Below are 27,580 nucleotides of genomic sequence, written 5' to 3'. Positions count from 1 at the left end.
AATCCTGTATAAAGCAATCACGTGCATGCAGTGCCTGACATCCACCACCGAAGGCAGAATTTGGAACCTCAGTGTCACCAAAGGGTTCTTTACTTGAAGTTATTAATGCACACCATCAACTAATGATAGGTGAAAAGAGGAGATTTATCAGATCTGTCTCTACACACCTGGGGCTCCGCTGGCACAAATGAATTATCTTTAACACCTCGTGAGCCACCAAATCTGCCAGAAATCCATTCAAGCTGTAGCTTGCCTCAAACAAATGATGAATGCTAGCGATGACATCCTCATCCATTTGCCTGGGCCAGTGCTGCTGTTAGAGCAATGCCAGAGTGAATGGGTTTTGTAGCCAGAAACTGAAATTAGATACTCCCAGATCGAACAGAAGACATGGCTATAAAACAGGGATACAAACATTTTCAGTTATATTAAAAAACTCAAATTCAGGCTTATCACTGACAATAAGCCTCTCATCCATTTATTTCCAGGGACAGCACTTCAACCCTTTACCTCCCTGCACACATTGAAAAATGGACATGAAAACTGCGCTGTATAACTTTAAAATCAACTCCTGGCCAGGTGTGGACAATCAACAGACTACTTATTACCTACATCCACTCACCGTGGCAGAATGACGCCAAGTAGAATGAAGTGGCAAACATGTCCACGTTATCTCAAGAGGCATTTAGGACAGAATTAGGCCTACCTGAATCGCAAGACCCACCAATGTCAATAATTGCCTGAAGAAAGCAAGCCAAGCTATCCAGAATAATGCCTGGAAAGCCATCTTTGAAAAATGAAACCTCAACCTACAGACCCAAGCCCAACTATAGTCATGCTAGAGGGTATGTCATAAGCTCAGCATCAGCAAAGAAGGAGTAATGCTGCGGGGTCACCAAACTGCCACTCTCTTAGCCTCATTCATAGAATCATAAAACTAGCCCACCACTCCCAGGCACATAGGAGTAGTCCGCACAATACGCAGCCTCTAAGAAAAGATCTGGTTTCCAGACATGGACAAACTGATTGAAGAACCATTTGGAGACTACATCTTCTGTGAAGCTATTGGCCTAAGAAATGGGCCAGAGCCCATCGTCAAGGAAGTAGAATGTGAAACATTAACAGGCACATGCATCAAAAGAAAAACCGGTCGCAAACAGGCAGATTCTCAGAATTTGCCCCTTTGCGGCCGGTATTTTTGCATTTGGGATGGATCATCCCAAATGCAAAAATCGCAATTTAAGTAATCTTTAAATTGCGATTACTTAAATTGCGATTTCATTCAAGGAATCGCAAATTGAGATTCCTGAAATGCAATGCATTAAAGTAATAAAATTAGCGATTTCGCTAATAAGGGGGCGCAAATTACCATGAAGTTGAACTTCATGGTAATTTGCAAAACCTTTGAAAAATGCACTTTTGTGCATTCTTCAAAGTTTCATGTTGCGCACACACATGCCCTTAGGGCATGTGTGTGTGTGCAACATATGTGCACAGGTCAATTTCAGGGGTGCTACAGGGTGTCCTTTTGACACCCTTGCACCCTGAAATTGCATGCGCAATTTGCAAGTACCTATTGGTACTCGCAAATTGCGCTTGCAATTTCCTATTCATTCCTAAGGGCCTGTAGGCCCATAGGAATGAATGGGAAGCTATTCCTTATTTGTGAGTCGCAAATAAGGAGTGTGTAGGAATCGCTATTATTATAGCGATTCCTACATGCATAGGATTTTGCGAGTCCTTAATTGAGAATCCTTAATGTTCACAATTAAGGACTTGCAAAATCCTAGCTTGATGCATGTGCCAGTAAGAGGGGAAGTCAGCATGGAGTTTTGCAACACTCCTGACGAAAGTCATCGGTTAGTCCTCATTGGCAGCTGAACGAGATATCCTGTAGTTGAAATCACAAGATCCAAGGCAATTGAAAAAATTGTCCCAAAAAATGGAAAAATGTATGGGTCACTCATGAATTAAGAAAATTGACAATGACCCAAAATTTCAGGGCAGTGGTTCAGCAGACTACCTTAACATACCGACTATTCACAAGTACAAAATACCCCAACCATGGTCTCAGCAAAACGGTAAGGTAAAAAAGATCAATTCACTCCCTAAAAAGAACATCAAGATTAGTTTAGAGTTTATAATATTCTAGGGAAAAAGTTCATTTTCAACACATTCACCCTACCTACGATTGTTAAATGTAGTTCATCCACCTGTCGAAGCTCAGTAGTAATATCTTCCAACATTGGATCCAGGTTATTTGCCCACAAAGTTTCCAGATCCAACCCTACCTTTACCCCCAAGTATGTTGCCCACTCCACCTGTCGCTGATCTTGTAGGTTACATTGTGTGGTACAGATTACCCAAGTCTTTTCCTTATTGAGGCGATATCCGACCTGCTCCCAAATTCCTCTGCCATCTTCTCAATTTCAATTAATGCTGTTACTGGATTAGAGGTAACTACGGCAATATCGTCCGCATAGGCCAGTATCTTGGTCTCATATCCCCTTGTTTTAAAAGGCTCAATGGCAGAATTCTTAATTATCTGATTGATAAAAGGATCCAAATATATGGCAAAGAGAATTGGTGAGCACGGATATCCCTGTCTAGTACCCCTCTCCACCACAACTGAATCTGAAGACTTCCCCATCAGCTGTAGTCTGGCAAATGGTTCGTAATACATCGCTTGAACAGCTGTAATCAATTTAGGGCCAAACCCTCTTGCAGCTAAGGCTCCCCACAAATACTGCCATGCCACCACATCAAAAGCCTTCTCGGCATCTAAGAGTATCACAGCCAATTCATATCCCCTAACTTTAGCTATATCCAACAAGGAACTCACACACCGGATGTGATCCGTGGTTCCCCTACCGGGCACAAATCCATGTTGCCATGGGGAAACTAACTTGGCTAGGTCCAGGTGCAATGCTCCCCTTCCCTACCTTGGCGCCTTATTATCAGCAAAAGTGGGTTATGATCTGAAAAGAATTGCAGGAGCTTAGTTATCTCAACCTCGCCAAGAATAGTAGCTGAGGTCAAAATTATCTAAGCGAACATATTTTTGGTGAGGACATGAAAAGAATGTATATCCTGGGTCTGTATTATTTTTGGCTGCCCAAACATCCACTAGATCATGACTAATTTTCAGACTGTTTAAGACCCAGTTGACCCGAGGTTGCCTCCCACTATACCCACTTCCGCTTGAGATCTCAAGATGAACATTAAAATCACCACATAATATTAGTGGGCTTGGCCACAGAGCAAGTTCTATTTCCAGCTCTTCCCAGATCTCAGGATCATCCTGGTTTGAAGCATAAATTGCCCCTATGGTCAGCCCCGAATTTAATGCAACAATGGCCCAACGACCCCACTTATCCACTATAGTCCAATTACTAATACCCACTTGTCGTTTAATAAGTATCGCTACTCCTCTTATCATGGTGGTCTGTGTCGAGCAAACCACCAGGTCATACCCATTAATTTGGAGGACCCCCCTGTTGTTCAATGGAATATGGGTCTCCTGTAGGCAAATAACCCCAGGATTAATAAAGCGCAAGATCTCAAATATCTTGGCTCTCTTTACTCTATCATTTAGACCAGCCACATTAACAGAACAAATCCTTAATTTATCCATATCCTACTCCTTGAGAGAACCATCTATGTTGCCTACCGCTCCATTTCTTATTTATTTCTTCCTTTTCTCTATTTGCCATTAAACTCAGCAATTCTCTGTTCCTTGACTGGCTTTTCTTCCCCTTGCGCCCTGCCCTCCCCCACCCACCCCCTTCCCCCCCTCCCTCCTGACACCCCTCCCCACTCCCCCACGATTCCCCATGGAAGCTACTAGACCGCTGGTCTAGTTGTTGATGAGGCAGCATTGCAACATGATCCGTGAGTACCCTTCATATCTTTTCATCAACAACATCAAACAAACCCAGCTTCTTACTACCAATATACCTTAGCCCACACCCCTAAAGCAGCCACCACCACCCAATATTATTCAAGGGTTTAATACATCCAAAATCATGAATATTAAAGTAATTGAAATATGCAGTGCTGAAAAATAGAAAAAGGAACAAGACAGATAGCGAAGCCTCTCATCCTCACTATAAATCAAGTCCATACCAACTCTAGAGGCTAACCCCACTTAACCTTTCCTATTTAGTTCATCCAGGAATTCCTTGGCTTTAATTTCGGACACAAAATAGTGAGCTCTATCCCCAATAACAACTTTTTAATTTAGCCGGATTCAGGAGGTATGCCTGTGCCCCCTTTTCTTGGAAGGGGTTTATCATTTGTCGTAGCCTCCAGCACCTTGCCACGGTCACATGGCAAAAATCTGGTCTAGTAAAAAACTCAATATTCCCCTCTCTGCGTCTGCAGTCAGGTCTGGCCTTTTCAAAGACGGTCTGCCGGAGGAGGTAGTTTCCAAAAAAGACAAGTACTGCACGGGGTCTAGTGTCAGCACCTGCATGCTGTTTCATCACCAGGGGAACTCTATGAGCTTGTTGTATTTCCTGGGCCCAGTTCCAGCCTTGAACCTCAGGAAATGCCTTAGCCAGAAGATCCACCATATAAAGACAGGCATCCTTTCCACCTAAATCTTCTGGAATACCTAGAAACGGTAAATTGTTTCTACGCTGTCAATTCTCTTGATCTTCAAGTTTTCATTGCACATCCACTAGTCTGGCCTCATGAGACGTGGTCTGCTGCTGGACTGACACCAAATCAGCCTCAATAGTACCTGTTTTTGTTTCAAGCTCAGTTAATCGTTACGAAATTTCACTGCATACCTTCGCTATTTTACGAACTGAGGCCTGGACTTTACGAATTGCCGCTTGAGAACATCTGTTGTCTTGCCTAGACTCTTCTCGATGGGCCATAACTGATTGAAGAATGGCATCTAGGGTTGTAGGGGCACTGTTTCCGTTGCAGGGACTGATTTGCTTATATCTCCCATTAGCAAATTAGATGATGAATAGTCCCAATTCCAATCCTGTTCCCCCACCCTTGTTCGGGCCGAAAGAGCTGCTGATTTTTTTGATTGTCGAAGCGTTGCGGCAGAATCAATTCCACTAGCATCATGAGGACTTTCACTTTCTTCCTCTTTACTGCCACTCGCCTGTGATATGGAGTCAACCTTCGATTCTGTGCCACCCGAAAGAGAATAAAAATAGTCTGTTGATTCCATATCTGTTTCTTTCCCAGGATGAGCCTTTTGGGCAAAATGCTGAGACTGCGCATGGGGTGGGTTCCCACACTTGAAGCCTGTTGCCTGTGTTCTTTCCATTTGATTAGACCTTGGAGAATAGGAAAGGTTTTTTCCTTTCCTCAAATCTTGTTCACCCTCAGCATCCGGACGGTTACTAGATGCAGCTTCTGTCACAGTTGTTGCATCCACATTATCACCATCCTGGAAACACAAGCCCATATCCCGCTGTACACTTTCTCTTCCATCCAGCACCCCCTCAGCGGCATTAATGGCAGTATTGGCAGTGAGGGCATCTAACTGGTCCCCCCACGTCAGTCCAGACCCTGCTACAGTTACTACTTTAGGGGCATTTAATTCATATACCTTCTGCGCATCCGTTCTGTCATTTGTCTTTGGTAAATTAAACACAGTTGAGGCAGCGTCCCCTCCCTTCTCCATTACCTGCCGGATTTCTCCCATAGTTTGAAGTCCAGTAACCGACTTCGTTAAATCCTTCTCCCCTGCCACCTGCATTACCTCCTCCGGTGCATTGATCATTTCTTCTCCACCTTCCTCATTCTCCACATTCTCCGTCATCTGTCCTGCTTGCTTCTCTGGCCAGTGAATGTGTTGAAAATTAAGTTTTTCCCTAGAATATTATATCAACTACGCTCTATCCCCTTAGAATTACCTGGAAATGCAATTCAGAATATTAATTCTATCTTTTCAAACTTTATTTGGAATTATAAAAAGACGAGACGAGCTCTGAGAACATTTCCCTTCCACGGGACAGGGGTGGCTGGGCTGCTCCAAAATTATCATATTATTATTGGGCAGCTACTCTGCAACAGATGGGTGGCTTGCTGGGTGCAGACCGGTCTGGTAGGGAGGAGGACCTACCATCTATTTATCATTTAGCTATTGGGGAGGAAGCAGCAGGGCTCTTTTTAAGACAGCTAGAGCCCAGTTATTATAAATAAATTTGCTTTAAGTGCTTGAAGGCAGCCAGAGTAATATGGGTTAAAGCTAGCAGGGTATTGAAAATTCCCAAGCTTAATAGGTATACCCCCCTATGGAGATCCTCGCTTTTCCCTACGGAATTAACCGATGGTATGGCTAGAGAATGGGCACAGGCCGGTATCCTTCGGATAGTGAGACTATTTAGCGACAACTTAGAATTAATATCCTTTTTGGAGTTAGTTCAGAAATTTGGGATCAGTAATAGCTCTTATTTCAAATATATTCAGATAAGGGGATGTCTAAAAAAAATATTCTGTTGAATTAAATAATTGTGGGCCAATACTTATTTTGCATAAGATATATCGTGAGGATGGGCGGATTCGAGACCTGTACCGTATACTGATCGAAACAACGAGATGGGCAACCAAAATAGGGGATGATGACATAGATTTGGACAAATCTCTAGAACTAAGCCAAAACACCTTTTTGGCAGCAAATCTTAAAGCTCAACACTACAAAACTCTATTTAACTTATATTATACCCCAGCAAAACTTTTTGGCTGGGGAAACGAGAATCGGACAAGTGTCTAAGGTGCCAGCATAGCCCAGTTGATAGCATACATATGTTTTGTACATGCAAGTCGTTGACACCGCTTAAAAAAGGTATTGAGAAATTTTGGCAAGATGTAATTAACTGTGCGATTGGAATTAGCCCAACAATGATGTTACTTGGGTATGACAGTCGAATTGGGCTATCAATAGGGATTTTGTGTTTATTTCCATAGCAGTAGCGAGACTACCAATAGCCACAGCATGGAAGGATACGGAACCCCCTGTGTATACTGCTTGGCTACATCGTCTATTGATCAAAAAATCAAAGGAGGGAGTGAAGAGGAAAAAGGTAGAATCGTCCTCCTCTCGATACTGTTATCCAACATAGGGATTCTACCACGTATTATGTGAATATATATGCACCCATGTGTGTGCTGCTATTTTTATTCGAAGTGTTTAGTCATACGTGAAATATTGTGCAAAAGGTTTAGAGCTCCTTCTCTCAATTTGTGGGAAGGGCAATGTTTCAAAAAATTGTAAAATACCCCTCACACACTGAAACCTGATTCAGTGTCATGCTTCATCATTGGGGTCTTCCCGCCCCTCTACGGGACGGGGCGTGCTACGACTTACATAGACGCAGGAGCACTTTAGTCAGTAATTGGAGAGTATGTGTAGTGCATGGGATCGCGAAAAGAAAATGTGAGATTGTTAAAAATTCTCTGGCTAGTGAAACGAAAATACTTTATTGTCTTCCCTAGCTGAGAATAGTAAAAGTGGGGAGGTGCATATATATATTCACATAATACATGGTAGAATCCCTAGGTTACATCGTCTATTGAGCATACATGGTCAGGAAATAGCTCTATATAAAAACGAGGGCTGGCGGGCTAGAGAGAAGGGGGGTAAAATCTGGGCACCCTTGATCAATTGGCTCAAAAGGAATAGTGAGGAAACTCAGAAGTAGAACCGGGATTGGTTGACTTATTGTATTTTATTTTATTACTTGTTGGGACTTTGATGTGTAATATGCTTCCTCTTTTTTCTATGCTATTCTATGATGTACTTGACGGCTAAATAAAAAAAAAATAAAAAAAATATTAGTTTAGAGTTTTTTGTACCCTTTTATGGCTGGTTAAGCCGAATAAAGATTTATTGATGAGGATGAGTAAGAGGAAGACGTGGAATGGTCTATTCCCTGATTTCTATGCCTGTATGGCAATACTCCACACTGCACCACCTGTTGCATCCATGGTACATGAAAGATCTCCCAGAGACACTATTCCTACCACTTCTGAATGGCAAACATTCAACACCGTTACCAACAAGAGTGAACCCGATCCTCTGTTATTGATGTTCATGATCTGCATGCAAGAGATACACAGGAAGACAATACAGAACCCTGTTTGAATGTAATCCTTGTAATGTCACTGAATGCACAGGCACAATGGTTACAACTCAGTGAAAAGGTGAACAAGTCACCATCTTGGGGTAAAACATCTGCCTCATATATTGGATTCTCCCACACAAAAAGAAAGTGGTCACTATGAGCAACGACTGCATCATCTCATTCACAAAAACTGTCTGAATATGAACTTTAATAAATACATAATGCTCAATAGTTTTGTTTGGGGGGGAAGGATTTTGTATGCAATGACAAAGAGGATATCTGATATACGATGTCGCCATCCCAGCAGCTAGGCATGGTTGTGGGGTAACATACAGGAAGATTAAGCATGGTAGAATAGCAGTTCTTGTATGGGATGGAATGTGAAAGCTCACTTATTTGCATATTGGGCAACCGGCCCGCTATGGCCCAGTAAACGCATCTTCGCCAAGACGGTGTGCCCACCAGGACAAAACACTTGTTTCAACCCACTTCTTTGTAGATTTTAAATTCTCTTCCGTCTCTTCCCAAGATAACAAGGCAATTAATTGAGATGCTGCTCCTTCAGGTGTGGCTGGACTCTGGCCATATGTTTTGAAGACAGACAGCAAGGCATTCCCATTATAATGTACCTGGAAGGCTGATAGGAGTGAGCTAATTAATGTGCAGATTCAGAATGTCTGTGAAAACGACTAAGGGACAATGTAGTTCAATACTGTAGTGTCTCTCATTTTCTGCTCAAGGAGAGCCATGAGATTCCAATCATTTGGACACATAGTAGAGTGCCCATGAACTACACTCCCCCCCCCCCCCGGGGTGAGCCCACAAGATAATATAGTTAAAAAGGACTCGCAGTTGAAAGACAGTATAATGCGAGAAGCCAGGAAAACAGACGACCTAGGCTTCCACGGACAATCTATTGACTTTTTCCAAGACCTATCACAAGCCACTTAGAATAAGGGTTGAATATTAGCACCTGTGACTCCAGAACCTTGTAGGAGACACAATTGTTATAGATGGGAGTTTCCCTTCGCATTGTGTTTTCAGATGGTTTCTAAGTCTTACAAGATATGCACATCAGACAAAGTATAGGAAGCTCTGGGACCATCAAGAGAAAAGTCACATTCACAGACGAGGGATGAGAACAGCACAAAGCAGAAAACTAGGGATAACTCACGATCACTGAAGGATGAAACAATTCAGTCCTGCAAGCAGAAAAGAAAAATGGGAGAATGCAAGGTCATTACACCAAACAACACTCAAATGAGAAAAGACAAACTCAGGCCTTTGATAATTTTAACTCTGGCTGAGTTTTGCAATGGTTTGTGGGGGGTTTGCAAAGCGGCTGATCACTGCGCGAGGGATTCATCTGTTCCTTTATCCGCAGAGGACATGATTTGAGGAGGGAGGGAAGTGGGTAGAATTGGGGGAGAAGCCGATGCTCAAGATGTATAGACTGTGATGATGAAGTCTGATGAGGAGGTAATGACTCGCCTCACCTAAATTCTAGCAAGGTTGCTCGCACCCACTGCCCTCGCTCAATCTGGACACATCTGTAGCTGGCACACACCAGCCCCATACACCAATGGGCTAGCCCAGCAGGTGATGTGTACTGGTACCTCTGGCCCCCGGTGGGGAATGGGAGATGTTCACAAGAGGCTTCTTGTCCCTGCTGTACACCTGCAGCATGGTCACTAAGGTCCACTGGACCATTGGCAGATGAACAACATACGTAAAATCCCAAACTGCCCAAAATGCAATACTAATGGACTGACTCTTAAGTAACTCTAGGGTCCTATTGTGCTACATTCCAAAACATGATTGATCTTAACCCTTCCTGGCATGAAGTACCAGCACGGTCATGCCAAGAGCAGAGAGAAAATTAGTATAATTACCAAGATCCTGGAACAGCTTTATGCTTTACTACTCGATTGTTCGATTGACATCTTCAGTCCCCTTCGTTTGGTGAATGTTACATCTCCCCGTTCCCATCTCTATAACCAGTCCCATAAAATGTCCGGTGATGTGAAGAAGTATGATCTTCCATCCTTTACAATTTCTTAACTTGGTTGTGGATAACAGCATATATTTCAGGGTATTCAGAGTCTATGTTTCACTGCACTAAATGATCTATGTTGTTGGTGTGCAGTTAGTGTGAAATCTGGGGGAAAATGGTGATATTGAGGCCTTCATGTTGAGCGTTTCGATCCTTCTGGTTCCATTTAACGATAGCGTTGCGATCACAGAAATTCAGAAAGTATGTATTGATGGTCTTTGTGGTGGCGCCCATCTTCTGTATTGGTGCTAGGGTTCTGTGTGCTTTTTCAATTGATAACACCTTTCATAGGAGTTTAGGACAGAGGGTGTCCAGATTGCAGCATTCATGAAATAGGTCAGTAGAATGGCCCTTCACACTTTCAGGAAAGCCCAGGAAACATATGTTATTATGACAGGACTGTCCTTTTGCTTCCTCTACTCTTGATTTTAACATTCATATGGTCTTGGGCAGTTTAATTATCATGGCAGACAGGTTGGAACTGACAAACTGTACTCCTCAGAAGGTGGCAGTGGTTGGGCTGTGTGCAAGTAGCCCAGGGGCTATGTTACAGTGTCCTCCCTTCTCACTTTGCCACTGGACTCAAGATCGCCTGGCTGATGAGGGTTATGAACCCGAAACTGGTTCCAGGATGCTTGTTTTCGGTCCAGGGAAGACATGGCTTGGCAGTTCGGGCTGGACTGTTCCCATGAGGCACAGGGTCAGACTGATTTGCATATGGCCATGTCTGAACTGGGGTGGTGGAGTGAGCTTAAGAATGATGATGGATTAAACCCAGATCAGTTGACTGGGGGTGAGTGTTTGATTTGCTCAAACGCTCCGTCCATCATCCCCTTTGGTATCGCTTTATCGACAAATAACAGCACTGTCTGCGGCTTCTTCGCAGAGCTTTGGGGATCGCACTCATTCTTTTACAAACAGAGCACTGGATCCCCTTACAGCATGTCCATATGACACAATTTTGCAAACGTAATTCTCTAGAAAGAAGTGTTATGCCAGGCATACAGCAATTTTGCTGGCTCAGCCATGCCATTGTCGGTCAACCTTTTGGACACCATTAAGGAACTTCACTCTCGTCTTTTGCATTATAAAAGATTAAGACGTCACTGTGCTCAATAGTGCCAAAGTTATTTAAGCATGCATTTGCAGAAGTTGCCAGCGAATGGGGTTTTAAACACAAAACTTGGCAAGAAAATGGGACAACAGGGAGAGCCTCAAACCAGCTTGAATCAATTTAAATTAGTAAAGTGCAATTAAAAAGAAAAAAAAAAAAAACATAGCCACTGTATTATAAAGTCAGCACAAAACGAGCACTGGGCCCAGTTGTTTCAGTAATGCATAAAACAGAGTTAACATACAAAACTATAATTTAATGTACAGTTAACATTGTTTACTTCTTCACAATATTCCAAGTTCAGAAAGATCACTGCATTTTGTTCCATTTTAATGAAATGTTGAATGTGTCTTAAACAATACCACAGATGCACAGATGGTCAAACCTTTCGATGTCCATGATCAACCTCAAAGATTTTAACCTTCTTTTGTCTGTGGCAAAAAAGACTCTTCCAGGGCCCGGGTAAACTTGAGTCTGAGTTGTGCTTTGAAATGTCTGTACCACTCAAGGAGCTTCTTCCTGCGTTCAATCTTATCATTCAAGCTCATAGTTTTCTCTTTTTCCAAAATGGCTGGAAGTTCAACCCAGTTTTTAATGAAGATAAAAGGCGCCCCCATGGACTTCAGAAGTTGCAGTGGTGCACTGCGGTAGGATGAAGAATTACCACATTGCCCTGGTGTCATGACGTCTTCCACAACTGGGACAGAGCCACAGGAACAGGCTTCGTAAATCCTATAGCATTCTGTGTTGATGCCAACTGGGCTAAGCGTAAGGTCGCTCTGTAACAATGCATCCTGATAGCTCCTTAATGATTCATTCGTTTCTTTTGGCTGCCATCTATTGAAAGGATACAAACACTGGAATCAGTTTACGCAATATGGCAAAGTATTAGCATCTGTCGCAAATGCAAAACACGAGTGCTGAATGAACAAATGATGTAAAATACTTTAATCAAAATACTACCGGTCCGATTCACAAAGGAATCTGCATGTGCCAGTTCAACGTACAGAAACAACTTGCCTTTTTTAGGACATAAATCCAAGTTTGCATGTCACAAAACTTTGTTTCGCATTTGTAAAACGATTTACTCTCACATACGTCTTTGGGAACGGTAATATACTGGTTTGTAGCCATTCATAACTTTTACATGGCAGTGGCTGTAAAGAAATCTTCATAATCCACCGGTTTGTGAAAGAAAAAGGATTTATTTCAAAAGCAAGGGAGCCCAAGCCAGCTGCTGCCACATCTAGAAAATCCAACCAAAGAATAGTTTGGTTGGATGGAACTCTCCGAGAGGCCGCACACTAGATCATGGAACACTTACAAATGACTACAAGGTAAGTACATTCTGTACAGTAGTAGAAATCAATACAGAATAAAATATACAGTACAGTACACCACATCATTTCCTCCTCAGAAAACTACAAAACTAAAAAAAAAAAAAAAAAAAGCTAATATAAATAAAAATCCTTAAACTTTGCAAGTAAACTAGCATTTTGAATAGGATTGGAGCAACCAGAACTGGATCGGACATTTTCATCTCCAACACAACACTGCGCCTCACGGGTGAGTAGCGCGCTTACAATTCCCTGATTGATTGAAGCCTGCGCAAAAGGAGAGTTTCCATTCATTATTTAGTCTTTACTTAACCCTGACTCATTAGGATCATAGTTATGTTATGCTGTTTTGTAGGGCGCACGGCTGCCTCAGCATAGGGGAGTCCCGGCGCTGATAGCAGAAAACTGCACAGCCTCTAACAAGGAGGAGGCCTACAACGGAGGAAAGAGGTACATTTTTATTGCTTTACGGAATGCCAAATAATTCTTCAGGCTGCGGATGGAAGTAGGAAGCGCATTCCAAAGTTTAGCTTCCAAAGTGCGGAAGGAACGCCCCCCAGCGTGTACCCTCCCCGCCCTGGGGATAACCGCCAAATGCTGCCCCATCGACCGAAGTTGACGGGAAGGGTTGTAAGGACCAAGCAAACTGGCCAGAATACCTGGGGCAGAGGTATAAAAGAATTTAAAGGAAATGCAAAGGGACTTAAACTCTACACGTTTGGCCACAGGCAGCCAATGGAGCCAACGAACAGCACCTGACGCAGAGCAAGTCCTAGGCAGGCCAAGGAGAGTTCTGGCTGCAACATTATGCACCCTTTGCAGTCTCAAGATTTCAGTCTTGTTAGACCCCCAATAGAGTGAGTGGGCATAATCCAATCTCGCCAGAATGGAAGCCTGAACAATAACCTGCATGATGGAGGGGTCAAAAAACTCCAGCGGCAGTGTGACATATTTACAGATGAAATAGAAGCTGCAGAAACATATGCAGATACATTGGAAAGATTCAAATAGATGTTGCGAGAACGCAACCACCAAGACCCATCAAGTTGACCCTTACTTTCCACCTTCCATGCCAGATCTTTGGACTTGACAGTACACAAAATGTGTGCTTGCTAGTCAGACAATTTCACCAAACATCTTCTACTCCATCAACATTTGCCATCAATAAAAACAGTACCTTTAGACACTCTTAACACCTTGCACGGAGATGTAAATTTAGATTCACCTTTCATAATTTTATGAGACGTTTTTAATGAGAATCCAATCACCAACCTCGATGGGAACATCTTTAACATTATTTTTCTTGGCAAAGTGTATTTTAGCAGTTTTCTGCATTTCCAAAACTTTATCGACAATACTCCACCTTGGTAACCCATGCACTAATTTCGTTCCACAATCAAGCACAGGACGATCATGTTATTATGTGTATTTGTTATGAATTCATGGAAATGATCAAGAAGTACTTCTTTTTAAAGAGGTGATGGAAAAGGCGGGTAATTCTAATGGGTGCCCTGTGGTATTAGTCCCATTGCACGGAGGCCAGGGAAAAGCAGACGATTGCTATCAAAAGTGGTCACAGAGATGCCATAATTGAATGAAGAAAGCATTACAAAACTACTCAACTAAGGGCAAGGAAGAACTGGGATGATCAATTGTGGAAAGAATTGGCCAGAGCAGCCACATTGAAGGCAATAAGTCATTTTGGCACTTGATAACCAAAGATACTCCACAATTGGTAAAATAGGAACATTTTGTCATTCAACCACATATATGGGTAAACAACTTCAAAATGCTATATTCAAAATAGAAGACATGTCAGGCAGCGAGGGTGTTAAAGATTATTCGATTAGTGGTAGTGAAGAGGAAGATGAAACCAAATTATCTTCACCCTGGATGAGACAATGGTGGCAACAGCCAACATGATAAAGGGGAAAGCCCCATATCTTGTTAAAGTACCAGGAGATCTCTTTTCTTCCGAATCAGTTATTTGAGGTTATATTCTGAACCATGTATTCGATGCCATAGTGGAAGGGGTGGCAATACCCAACACTTGGAAAGGTGCGAAAATAGTGCCAATCTATAACAGAGGAGATAAGGGGGATCCAGCTAATTATCGACCTATTCGCCTGATTGATAATTCCCAGAAGCTATTTAACAGGCAGTTACGGACAAGGATTCAAAACCGGATGGAAGAGGGACAGATCATGCTACATCTTCATACAAAACATAATTGGCCCCAGTGGAAATATTTCACCCTAACTATTCAATAGTACCCAAGAATTAATAACACACACTTAAATTAAATAAATTAGCTATTTTATGTTGAATTTAAATATTAAATAAATTTGTACAATACACTCTTATGATGAAGTTGCTCAATAGTGAGTGAAAAGAAGGTGCATGGGAGAGTGCTCATGAGTAGATCAGGAAAAATCGGGAATTAAAGTGCCAATTTACACAATATTTACAAACAATTAAATAGACACCTGGCTGGAACTTATTTGCATATTTATAATCTAATATTATAAGATACACCATGTGTTTTCAGGTTATCTAGACATGGACAATATTCTCAGGACAGGTAGATATGGTTCAAAATGTCGACGTTTCGACCGCAAGAAGGTGCACAGGCCAATTATTCTTTAGGCTGGGGTCTTCATCAGGACAAGGAAGGAGCAACTTAAAAACCACTGTTGAACAATAAGTGGGGGAACATCACTTTCATAATTAGAGATTCTACACCTGATTAAAATCGGTTCCAGGATGAATAAATACCGTGTTAAGAATGATATAAATACTTTGGTTTCAAGCTGTTAACGAAGCCCCATGGCACATCTACATTTTGAACCCTATCAGGACCATTAAAGAGTCTTTTCCATTCCTGACATTTTGAACCATATCCACCTGTACCGGGAATATTGTCCACGTCTAGATAACATGAAAACATATAGTGTATCTTAGAATAGTGGATTATAAATATGCACCTCTCATGACCAGTTATCCTACGATTAATTAGACTCAGCCAGTGTTTGACCTTAATTTTGATCACAGCTATGAATGGTTAGTTGGCAATCAAGTTGCTTCTGCACCGTGTCTATACTACCTAATGGAAGACTGTTGTGTTGAAATTTCTCTGACTGAATGTTTAATCAACCATAGTTTTATTTTTTCTATTCTTTTTAACTGCAGTACAATATTATTTGTGGACTATGAATCATGGCTAGGTTGGCCATCTATTGGTAATGAGATTCTTATCCAAGTTATTATGCACATGTATATTAACTGTTTGTATTTATTTGCTAAGTGCTTTTGTCGTTTATGTTAAAACCGAATGAAGACTTTGTGACAAGAAGTACGAATGACCACACTAGGCTTTGGGTAGCCTCAGGCTTACCTATGTGTGTGACCAGATAATCCTCCAATCAGTCATCCTTTTATTCCTACAAGGTCAAAGATGGACATTCTATCAACCTTGGGTATTTGTTCTGTGAGAAGACAGAGAGGATTTCTCTTTTTTAAGCCTTTTGGCAATAAACACTTAACCTGTTAATTGCCAGTAGTTTGTTTAGGTATAATCAGGGCTAGTGGAATTATGTGATTGTGCGGCCACGTTATATTTTGCATAATTATAAATTATCCAACCATGCAGGGGAAAGCCCTTTTTTGAAGGCTGGTCACTTTTCTGTTGTATATATTTGGGTATTAAAATGGTACTTATGAGGTGCAACCAATGCACACACAGTGTTAACAAGAGTAAAAATGTCAAACTGATGAATGCTACCACAAAATATGCTGCATTGTATTGCATATTTTGCCTTTTCTTGTCGCACAAGTTACTCAACCCTCCTGCATAATTTGGCCTTCCCTGCCAAATAATAATGGTCCTGGGTGGAATATATTTACAGACCATGCTCCAACGTCCAGTTAAAAAGCGACTGTGTACAACTTAAAAATAAATCACAAACCTGATCTCAATGAGATGCTTCAGGGGAACTAAATGGCTGTCAAACAGTTTAAAATTACCTTTCAACCACCACAGCTGGAAAATATATTTAAATACACTTACCTTTTGGAGTTTCACTTCCTATATCCTAATTTTGGAACATTTATTTGGCATTTTCTTAACTTCAAAACACCACTTAGGCCCCCTATGAGGAACTGCACACATGTATTAGCATGTGTATGTATAACATGTATGGGGTGTTCAAAACAAACACAAATCGATTCAAATTATTTAAGACGAATGGCTACAGATATCCTCAGAACAACAAGTTTGTAAGATTAACAAAAGCTGATAAAATTAAGAAGCAGTTCCCTGAAAGAGGCTGAGATCACATGTTTTTTCAATAGTTTTATCCCAATTCGAAGAATTCTGGATTTATTACAAGTCTCTGTTCCCCCATAGCTGAATGTAAAGGGAACTGGAAGGGTCAGTGTGATAGATATTGTATCACTGCTTTGATTTGCAATTAGGTGTTTGAGTCTTTTTAACAACGTAAGACTGATGAAAAAATGCAACTGTATTAAGCACAGGTACAGTGTTGTCTACAGCACTACAAATACTGACTATTTTGTATGCAAAACTTGCTATCTGTTTAACCATAACAAAAATTGAAATCTCCATGGCCTGTACCACACATAACACAAAGTGAACCTTCATCGTTGTAACGATTCATAAAGGTTGGCTGCTTAAAAATAAAAAAGGAACATTGCTTCATTACACAAATGTATTTTGCATTTAATAGCTGAAAATAAATTCTAAAAGTTCTGATACAGATGAAAATTTATCGCCGATAATTTGCGTTATCTTTTTTTGTTACATGAAGTATTAACAAGACGAATTATATATAGACTTACTCTTCTCGGACTGCAATCCAACAAAGTTTTTCAAGTCCATCTTTTTTCAAAACTTCCATTAGGACCTCCCTGGAGGAATTCTTATAAACAGTTCCTAGAAAACTGCAGAGGAAAGGTCTCGAAGCACGCAGTATTGACCAGTTAGGCTCCACCACTGGAAATTTTCTGTATCTGTAACAGCAAACGTACAGCCACGCACAAATTAGACATCTGAGTACAGAAAAGGAAACTGTAGTCATGAGAATTCTGAGTAAAAATGCAATATATCGCTCATTACAGCTCACACGGGGTATTGAGTTTCACAGCGCCCTAAGAATCTAGGTTTACCTCTTCATGTAATGTACAGTCGCTCTGCATTCTAGAGAGATATAGTTCGAATTTTTGCTATTTCAATCTTTTCATGAAGTACGTCTGGGGCCTTTTATATATATTCTGGGGCAATCAGTATCCATGTTGGGTACTGTCGTTTTTCACAGGCGTCACGGCTTCAGGCACTCTAATTGGATCACCAAGTTACTTCCCTGGTTCTCTTGCCTTGCCAAAAGTGGCTAGGCCATGGAATACATACATAGGGACACAGTAACCTTACAGAAATAAGAGATACATTTGTTTTAAAATAATTCCCCCCTGCCGTTGACACTACCATGAATCTACGCTCAACAGTACAGGGGTAATGCTTTGGGCCTGGGGGACCCGACGTGAATGTAATCCTTCAATTACCTTCACATTGAGTGCCATGGACACCCTGACAAAACGGAATCCAGGGGCTTTCTTTGCTGCGTTCCACACTTACATGGTCCAGGGGAGAGAATCTGCAGCATGCTACTTTTTTCATGGGTGCCCTGCACTCTACATGGAAGGTAACCCTCGGGATTGCCAAGGTGTTCTGGGGCCCAGGGGCCCAGGGCAGAAAAGAGGCCAGTTTTGACCAGATGGGCCTCACTGTCAAACCACCACCATCTTTCCACAATGCCAGGACATGTAAAAATCAGGAAGCGTGTACAACCACGATCCTTCCCTAGCTGTGGCTTGGAGGGGGTTTACTGGTAAGGACAGAATTGGAGACACTGCGATCTCATTTGCAGTATCCCTGCCTCGGATTCTCCTACTAACAGCGGAAAGTGGAGGGTGGAACATTGTCAGAAGGCTAGTACTTTGCTCCAACATGGTTTAAATAGAGGCCTTCGATCAATGAACTGCCACTGCTTTCAGATGCCGCCTGCTGTAGTCTTTAAGGCGCATATCAGAAATAAATGCCTCATACACCTTCTATTCTTGAAAGGGAACTCCTTTTAGAATATTTCTCATGCTTTACCGTGGCATACATTTTTGTACTCGGTCTGAAGTCCTCTTTGTCTTCTCTGTTCCCAGACGCTTGAAACTAGTCTTCTACTGCATGGTGTACAGGACAAGAAAGATGCAAGAATAGAGTCCTCGCTGTCAGACGAGGAGTGTTAATGAATGCATCGTGTCGCTGAAGAAAGGATGAAAGATTTACCTCAAAACAAAATTTTTCCTGCCTCTATGTCCAAAATCGCTTCAAGGGATGAAGTTTTTATGAAGGGGATCATTGATGACTTTTATCAGTTACCGGAGATGAGTAGCCGATGAAGTAGCAGAGGACTTAGTAATACAGTGTTGCGGGCCCTTTTGAATGTGTAATGGTGCCTTTTTTCTGAAATGGATTGCAGCCATGCACTTTGAGAAGTAAAACGGGCCCAGTTTCAGTCTGAATAGAAGGACTTTGTCCTGGTAAGTTCTAAATCCCCACTGGCCTGTCAACAACTTTTGGTGCACTGTTCAATTTGAAATGTGAAATTATCCCTGGGAACTACTGTGTAAAGCCAATCTGCTTTCAATTGTCAATTTTTTAGTTTCACAAATCTACTACTCAAGAATTCTAAGCTTTTCTGAAAGATGTTTTCCACAAACCTTCAATCTAGAAAAAGTCTTACCCCTCCCACCCCCCACCCCGCTGGATGTTTTTTTTCCACAGGAAATGGACCTTATTTTCACCATTTCTTTGACACTCCGTTCATCCGACATGTGTTGCATATGATGGTGTCCTCATCTTGCAGATAAAACAGATGAGTTGCATGGTATTGGCTTGGTTTGGAATTGTAGTGAATGTGAGTGGTCACCAGCCATGCATCAGTTGTTATGTCCTTACAAGCTAAAAGGCACCCGAACACCATAACCCCCACCTAGGTGCTGACTGGTGAGGTCAGAGAAAAAACTGGGATTTTACTACCAGTTATACTACAATAATAATAAAAAATAATAACAATAACAAACACCACTACTACTAATAATAAGTATCTCGGCCTATAATATTGATTTTGGCATGGTTATTATGGGGCTTGAAACTACTTGCAATCTGATGTCCCCGTAAGTCAGAACCCAATAAAAAGCCATAAAGATTCTCTGTTTTCCAGTTCCATGGACTTTGAGCCATCTGACTTTGCCTTTCAACCGTATGATTTTCTCTTGAGCTTGGAATTGGACACCAAAGCATTAACAAAGGCCAGGTCAAAGATTTTCTGTTGTGACTTAGGTCTCAGAGTCCTGTTAAATGTAGCCAAAAACCCATAGCAATGAGCCACATCTCTACCAGCCAGTTCAGTCGGACTAATCAAGGTTGTTATAGGATTCGAAAATACTTGTCCTTTTGTTATATATCCAAGGTTTGTGTTTCTGTTCCTAGGGCAAACACTGCAATATTGTTGAAATACTGAGATTCTTCGAAGAGATTTGTTGCAGTTCCCTCCTAGGAAGTCGGTTTGACTTAAGCAAAGTGCCAGAGTGCTAGTGGTGCATATGTTCTTATAAAATAGTTATTATACATATGATTCTGTAATCCCTGTATAAACTCTTGTCTCTAATTTGATTATAATCGGCGACTTGTGGCGCACCCATTACCCGATGATAAAGAAAAGGCATCAGAACTCAACTATTATCAGTTACTACAGTCAAGTTCTGACATCACAATGCCTGCTGCCAGAGCAGAGGTGAAAGGAAGGTCAGGTCACGGAGCAGCTGTTTAAAGCAACACAAATTAAACATTGTTTTTCCTTCTTCTGCTCTATTTTTTAGCTTACAATGACAAGCAGAGAACATGTTTATGTTATGCACTCCTTAAATAGTTAGAGAAAAGCTAGAATCTTTATGCATGTTTCTACACATTCTAAGCTACGGCAGCTTTTTTTTTTTAACTATCTTCTATTGAATTGTTTCTAATATCCGTTTGTAACTAATAACTAACAGGTTTTTGATGTGTTTAATTTTGCTCTAGAGGTTTTATTTTTATTCTTCATGTTTGCAAACATGCTCACTCTTTCAAACGAAAGAGCTATGCACCAAGGTTTTAAGTGGTTTGTGGGAATATGAAGGTCTGACCATTTATGGGATAAAGTACCCCCCACATAATAAGGATATTGAAAGTCACCTCAGAGTTCTATAACCTTATAAAGAAACTCTGCCTTTGGCCTTTTTCCTCTTTATGGTTATGGAACTCCTCATGACTTGCAATATTCATATAATATACGGTAGGGGGTACTTTATCCCTTATATATCATGCTGTCCATCTTGAGTGGTCCTCATGAAGAGGAACCTCGGTGGTAGGCACACTTAGTTGTGGTAGACACTGCAACTTAGTCTGATGGCATGAAGTAATTTGAAAGGCGGGGGTCTTTAAACCTGTTGTATTTTATTTTCTGCATAATGGGATTGGGAAAATCTATACTTCAGGTTTCAGAAATCCAAGCATCGGTGCAGTGAGGTTACTTTTAGGAGCCATATAATACTCAGGAGCGGTCAAGAAGATACTGTGAAAATATTTAACACATCTGCTGCACTTCTTATTATGTAAATAAAGGTCACAAGGCTGTCAGAAGCAGAGGACCTCACTTATTTTGACTGCTCTGAAGGGCCCAGCGGAGAGGGTGACAGCAGAAATTGAGGGTACACATCTCCCGGTTTCTTAAAGGGAGACTGGGTTTGTCCTTTCTTGTGTTCTGTTTGTCAGTCTCAGCAGAGGATCTTCTGTGAGCCCCTTCCTGAGGAGCAACCATTCCCAGAGACAGTAGGCATTTTTTACACAGCAGTCTCTTCTTTTCTCTCTCCCAGTCAGCCATTTGCTTGCAACCTCTGTCTTGGTCTTCCTTGTCGTAGAAGGATAGGTAGAAAATGGCTTCTAAAGTGGCCATGATCCTTCACAATTTAGCAAGCACATTTGCCACAAGGAGTGAAGAGGAGAGACATACTGACAGCTCAGAATAGGAAGTGACGTACCTGCAGAGAAGAGGGCTTACCCTGATGCAAATAGGAAGAAAAGGTTTCCAAAATATTGTGGCCAATTTTTTTTAACTTTGGAATTACTTTTGATAGCTTAAATGCCAAATCCAAATATTAATAAACTTTAAAGAATTAACAATTCTTAAAAATACCCTGCCGAGCGTTTAAAATTGTTTAACCACAATTTTAACTAAAAAACAAATCCTCACTAGAATTTTTAATGAATCTCAACATTTGAATTAACCTTTAAAATGTCGTTACTTTTCAAGAGTGCTATTCATTTATTCTGTCCCAAAGGACATTTAGAAATATGTAGAAAATACAATTTTGTTAACTAATATCAAGTTTTTAAAAGAAAGTCCTGAAAAGCACTTTGGAACTTTTTAACTAACAATTTGGACTTTACATTGATTGTTCATGGTTGTAAAAGAGGCAAAATATTACAGTGCGGAGGCACCAGGAGCTAATGAAATACAAACTAAAGTACAACATTACAGATATAGGGTTATTATCGAGATTCTGACGAGATCCTCAATGGTGTACGGTCAAGGAATTTTGACGTAGCTGCTATTACCTGGCATTTTATTGTTACAGATTAAGTTTTCTGTATACTCCCACACACAGAATGTGTTTTTTTTTTTTTTAACAGTTTAACAACATGTGTTGTGCTTGCATTAATGTAACTTATAAAAAGATCATGCAAAATGGCATAAATGGTAATACGGAGCAACTTTTTCCTGCAAAAGCTTTTTTTGTGTGCTTTTGAAGCGGACACAAGTGCAATATTAAATGCCATTGTGTCACGTAGTGCTAAATCCCTGATAAGTTACGCAAAGGAGGCAAGACATGAGGAACAGGGCAAAAACCCATAAGTCATGCAAAGAAGCGCAACCTGGCTTTATGTGGAATCCCATCGCCAAAGAAGAATATTGTGCAAACAATGAGTTTACCGTGAGTTGGGATACAGACACATTGCGTCATTTTTTCTACATGTAAATTTTCTCCACATTTTATTGTATATTGTGAGCCAACCTGGGAATGGCTAGCCATTTATTACATTGGGCATTTCAAATGAGACTGGAGCTATTTAAACTGTGTTTTTTGAAGGTTTAGGGCCACTGCTAGCACTTCTCGTACTTTCTCCAGCTATCTGAGGTTCATTGCAAGCGGCACAGTGGGGCATCAGAAGAAACAGAATAAGAGGGAGAGAGGGAGGGGGAGAGACAGAAGAGCTGAATGGAAAGAGAGAGCTAGAGAGAGGCAAGAAAGAGAGCGGGACTCGTTTCTTTTTTTTTGCAATGGCTGCTTTTCATTGCTAGTCCGGCCCTGGAGTCGACTTTGGCTGGTTGTATGTGTGACAGATATACCGGAGCATGCATTTCCTTTACAGACCTGCCAACTCATATGCCGCCACGGTGTGCAACATGATTTTGACTCCCTTCATACGGTCACTAGGTGTGGAGCTGAAATCGCACTGTGGCAGGGAAAACAAGCTGAAAACCACAGTGAACAGTGAATTTCCAGCTCATTTTCGGAGGCTCTAACCAACCGATGTCCATAAAAGAGTTGAAAACACCCCAGGACTTCGGTGACAGCCTCGATGACCTTCTGTTTATTGCTTTTTTTGGATGGGGGGGGGGGAGGGGGGGAGGGCTTGGAGAGGAGCAGAGCACCAGGCCCCACCCCCTCAAATGCCCGGCTTCCTCCTCACACTGTAAAAATATTATGTAAGTTGGCAGGTATGCCTTTGAGTAAAAATATTGTAATAGTACTCAAAGAGGACCTGTGCGCTCTGGCGCACCGCTAGGTTGGGGTTAGGATTAGGCGAGTGCAGCACGACTTGCATGTGCATCACCAATGAGATTTGTTGATGATTGAATATGCTACTTACCAGTATGCATCTGTTCTTGGCATGTAGGGCTGCTGATATTCATATCTTTGCATAGATCGCCGCCTAGTGTTGGGTCCGGATGTTTGCACGTTGTTGTCCTGGAAGAGTCTTCGAAGTATCCTGGGATAGGTGACTCCTCCCCTGGACTACAGTGCGCATGGGCATCCTCTCCATCCTCAGATTGTTTTTCGCCATTGTGGCAGTGATGGAGTAGATACAGAAAGTGATGACCATGCTTACAGTAATTCTGAGAGCTGCAGCTGCTACAGGCGCCGGGGAGGAGGGAGGGCGATATGAATGTCAGCAGCCCTACATGCCAAGAACAGATGCATACTGGTAAGTAGCATATTCAGTTCGAGGCATGTGGGCTGCTGAATTCATATCTGTGCATAGAATACATAGCAGTACCCCCTATTAGCGGCGGCTACCAGTGCCAGCTGCAGCGGTCTGAAAAAGAGTTTTGAGAACAGCCTGTCCTACAGCTGCCTGCTGTTTTGATTGCACATCTACACAATAGTGTTTGGTAAATGTGTGTGTAGTGGACCAGGTGGCTGCTCTACATATATCATGCAAAGGAATGTTTCCCAGGAAAGCCATGGATGCCCCTAACTTACGTGTTGAGTGGGCTCGTGGGGGAATCGTTAATGTGCGTTTAGCTTTTTGATAGCAAATTTGGATACATTTAACGATCCATCTGGCTATACCTGCTTTGGAGATAGCGTTACCTTTGTGGTGTGGGGCAAAGGCAACGAAAAGTTGTTTAGTCTTCCTAAAGACCTTAGTCCTGTCGATATAGTACATGAGGGCTCTATTCACATCTAGTGTATGGAGTGCTCTTTCTGCGACAGTTTGTGGGTTTTGAAAGAAAACAGGCAGTTCAATAGTTTGATTCATGTGGAACTGCGATATCACCTTGGGCATGAATTTGGGGTTGGTACGTAGTACGACCCGGTTGGCGTGAACCTGTATAAATGGCTCTTGAACGGTTAGTGCCTGGAGTTCACTAACTCTCCTTAAAGAAGTGATTGCTACTAGGAAAGCTACTTTCCAGGTGAGGAATTGAATCTCGCATGAGTGTAGAGGTTCGAAGGGTGGACCCATCAGGCGTGTGAGGACCAAGTTGAGGTTCCACATTGGAGCTGGTGGGTGGCTTGGAGGAATTACTCGTTTGAGTCCTTCCAAGAATGCTTTGATGGCCGGCACTCTGAATAAAGAGAGGTGCTGCCTGTTCTGGAGATAGGCTGATATTGCGGTCAAATGGACACGTATTGAGGTGTATGCCAGATTGCATCGGTATAGGTGTAACAGGTAACAAATTATATTTTGGATGGATGCGTCTAGCGGGTTAATGTCATTATTATTGCAATAAATGACGAATCTTTTCCATTTGGCTGCATAGCAAGCTCTGGTAGTGGGTCTCTTGGCCTCCTTAATGATGTCCATGCAGTCAGGTGGCAGGTTTAGGTAGCCAAACTCTAGGACTTCAGGAGCCAGATTGCCAGGTTCAGCTGTTGCGGATCTGGGTGCTGAATCTCTCCATGGTTCTGCGTCAAATGCGCGGGTTTGATCCGCAGCCTTTGATGCGGCACCACGGAAAGGTCGAGAAAGGTGGTGTACCATGGCTGGCGTGCCCACGTTGGAGCAACCAGGACGAGCGTCAGTGAGTGTTGTCTGAGTTTGCGAGCCACCAGCGCTATTAACGGCGCTGGGGGAAAAGCGTACGCAAATCTGCCGGACCAGTTCATCCATATCGCATTGCCCTGCGATTGCGGATGTGGGAACCTGGCGGCAAAGCTTTGGCATTTTGCGTTTTCGCTTGTGGCGAATAGGTCTATCTCTGGATGACCCCACTGCTGGAAGTACGGTTGGAGTACTGATGGGTATAACTCCCACTCGTGCATCTGGTGGCTGTGTCTGCTGAGCAGATCCGCCATCTGGTTGTCGTTGCCGGGGAGGTGTTCCGCCATGAGGAATATGTTCCTCTGAATGGCCCACTTCCACATGCTCTGAGCCAGATGAGACAACTGTGGAGAGTGTGGTCCTCCCTGCTTCTGTATGTAGTACATGGCGGTCATGTTGTCCGTCCGGATCAACACGACTTTGTTGCACAAGTGTACTTTGAATGCTTTCATAGCCAGGAAGATTGCCATCAGTTCTAGAAGGTTGATGTGCATCTTCTTTTGTTGTGTTGTCCATAGTCCCTGCACTGTGTAAGTGAGTACATGAGCTCCCCATCCCTGGAGAGACGCGTCCGCTGTCAGTATTATCTGTGGAACAGGCTCTTGGAACGGTCGGCCCTTGCAAAGGTTTTGTGGATTCCACCAATGCAGAGAGTTGTATGCCCGACCGCTCACCAACACTAGGTCTTTTAGTTGTCCTTGAGCCTGATTCCATTGACGTGCTAAGCACTCCTGAAGCGGGCGCATATGTAGTCTCGCGTGTGGGACTATGAAAATGCAGGAGGCCATCATGCCTATCAACTGCATGAACACTCGCGCGGGAAGTGAGTGTTGGGGGTTTGAACTTGGAAATCAGCATTTGCATGCTGTTGATTCTCACTAAATTCGGCTGAGCTGTGGCCGTCAGAGTGTCTATGGTTGCACCTAGGTACTGTTGTACGTGTGCGGGTTGGAGATGGGATTTTGGGTAATTTAGTGAGAACCCCAGACTGTGAAGAAGGTGAATGGTGCGGGACATGTGACTGGCACATTGCTGGGCTGACTTTGCCTGAACAAGCCAGTCGTCCAGGTAGGGGTAGACATGAATGTGTTGCCTCCGTAAATGTGCGGCCACAGTAGCCAGGCACTTTGTGAAAACTCTGGGCGCTGTTGTCACGCCGAAGGGAAGAACCTTGAATTGGTAGTGCTGCCCTTGAATAGTGAACCTGAGATATTTCCTGTGTGATGGGTGAATGGGTATGTGGAAATACGCATCTTTGAGGTCTAGCGTGGCTAGGAAGTCTCCCTGTTTGAGCAGTGGTAGGACTTGTTGCAGGGTGAGCATGTGGAAATGCTCTGAGAGAATGTAGCGGTTGAGGGGTCTCAGGTCTAGTATAGGTCTGAGTGACCCGTCCTTTTTCGGTATTAAAAAGTACAGGGAGTACACCCCCGTACCTTGCTCGTGGACGGGTACGACCTCTATTGCGCCTTTTTGTAGCATACTTATCACTTCCTGCTGTAATAGCGTTAAGTGCTCTGAGGACATAGGACGGTGTTTTGGAGGTATTGTGGGTGGAGGTGAGGTTAATTCTAGGCAGTAACCGTGTTTGATAATATCTTTGACCCACCTGTCCGTGGTGATGGAGTTCCACGTGGACAGGAACCTTTGTAGCCTTCCCCCGACAGGTGTTATGTGGTCGGGAGGAAGGGAGAGGGCGTCACTGTTTGTTCTTGGGGGAGGACCTGGTGTTGCCGTATCCGCGTCCTCTGCCCTTTGTGCTTGAGCCACGATATCCACCCCGGGTGTTTTTATCGTAGGAACTTTGTGCGTTTCCCTTGTTGTAGGTTTGCTGTGACCCCTGTCCTCTACCTGCTCCTCTATTTCCGGGGCGACGAAAGGAGCCGCTCCGAAAGGTCTGCGTTTGGAGAGCCCCCATGGACTTTGCAGTGTCTGTGTCCTTTTTTTTTTTTTCTAGGGTGGTGTCAACCTCCGGCCCGAATAAGTAGTCTGGGTTGACCGGCTGATTGAGGATGTTATTTTGCACCTCAGGTTTGAATCCGGAGATTCGTAACCAGGCGTGTCTTCGCAACATGACGCTAGTGTTTATGGCTCTGGCAGCTGTATCTGCGGCATCCAGTGCACACTTAATGGATGCGTTCGTGAGGAGTTGTCCCTCCCTGATGAGGATCTCTGCTCCCTCTTTGTATTGGTCAGGGAGATGTTGGAGTAATGTTTCTAATGTGTCATAATGTGCGCGATCGTAGCGAGCTAGGAGCGCCTGAG

At 42.7% G+C, this 27,580-nt stretch overlaps 1 protein-coding gene across 3 annotated transcripts in view; it reads right to left on the bottom strand.

Moving 5' to 3' along the window:
* Positions 1-11,495: 11,495 nt before the first annotated feature.
* The window catches only part of RXYLT1 (ribitol xylosyltransferase 1), a 79,951-nt gene continuing 63,866 nt past the window's right edge, over positions 11,496-27,580 (bottom strand). For all 3 annotated transcript variants that reach the window (XM_085653400.1, XM_085653402.1, XM_085653401.1), the window contains 2 exons: positions 17,455-17,625; positions 11,496-12,097 (listed from right to left, as the gene is read on the bottom strand). In XM_085653400.1, coding sequence (XP_085509526.1) covers positions 11,677-12,097; positions 17,455-17,625 — 592 coding nt within the window. In that variant the 3' untranslated portion in view covers positions 11,496-11,676. The remainder of the gene's footprint in view (positions 12,098-17,454; positions 17,626-27,580) is intronic.

This window comes from Triturus cristatus, chromosome 4_1 (genome assembly GCF_964204655.1).
Source record: "Triturus cristatus chromosome 4_1, aTriCri1.1, whole genome shotgun sequence".
Classification (NCBI taxonomy): domain Eukaryota; kingdom Metazoa; phylum Chordata; class Amphibia; order Caudata; family Salamandridae; genus Triturus; species Triturus cristatus.
This window is presented reverse-complemented; position numbering and strand designations above follow the sequence as displayed.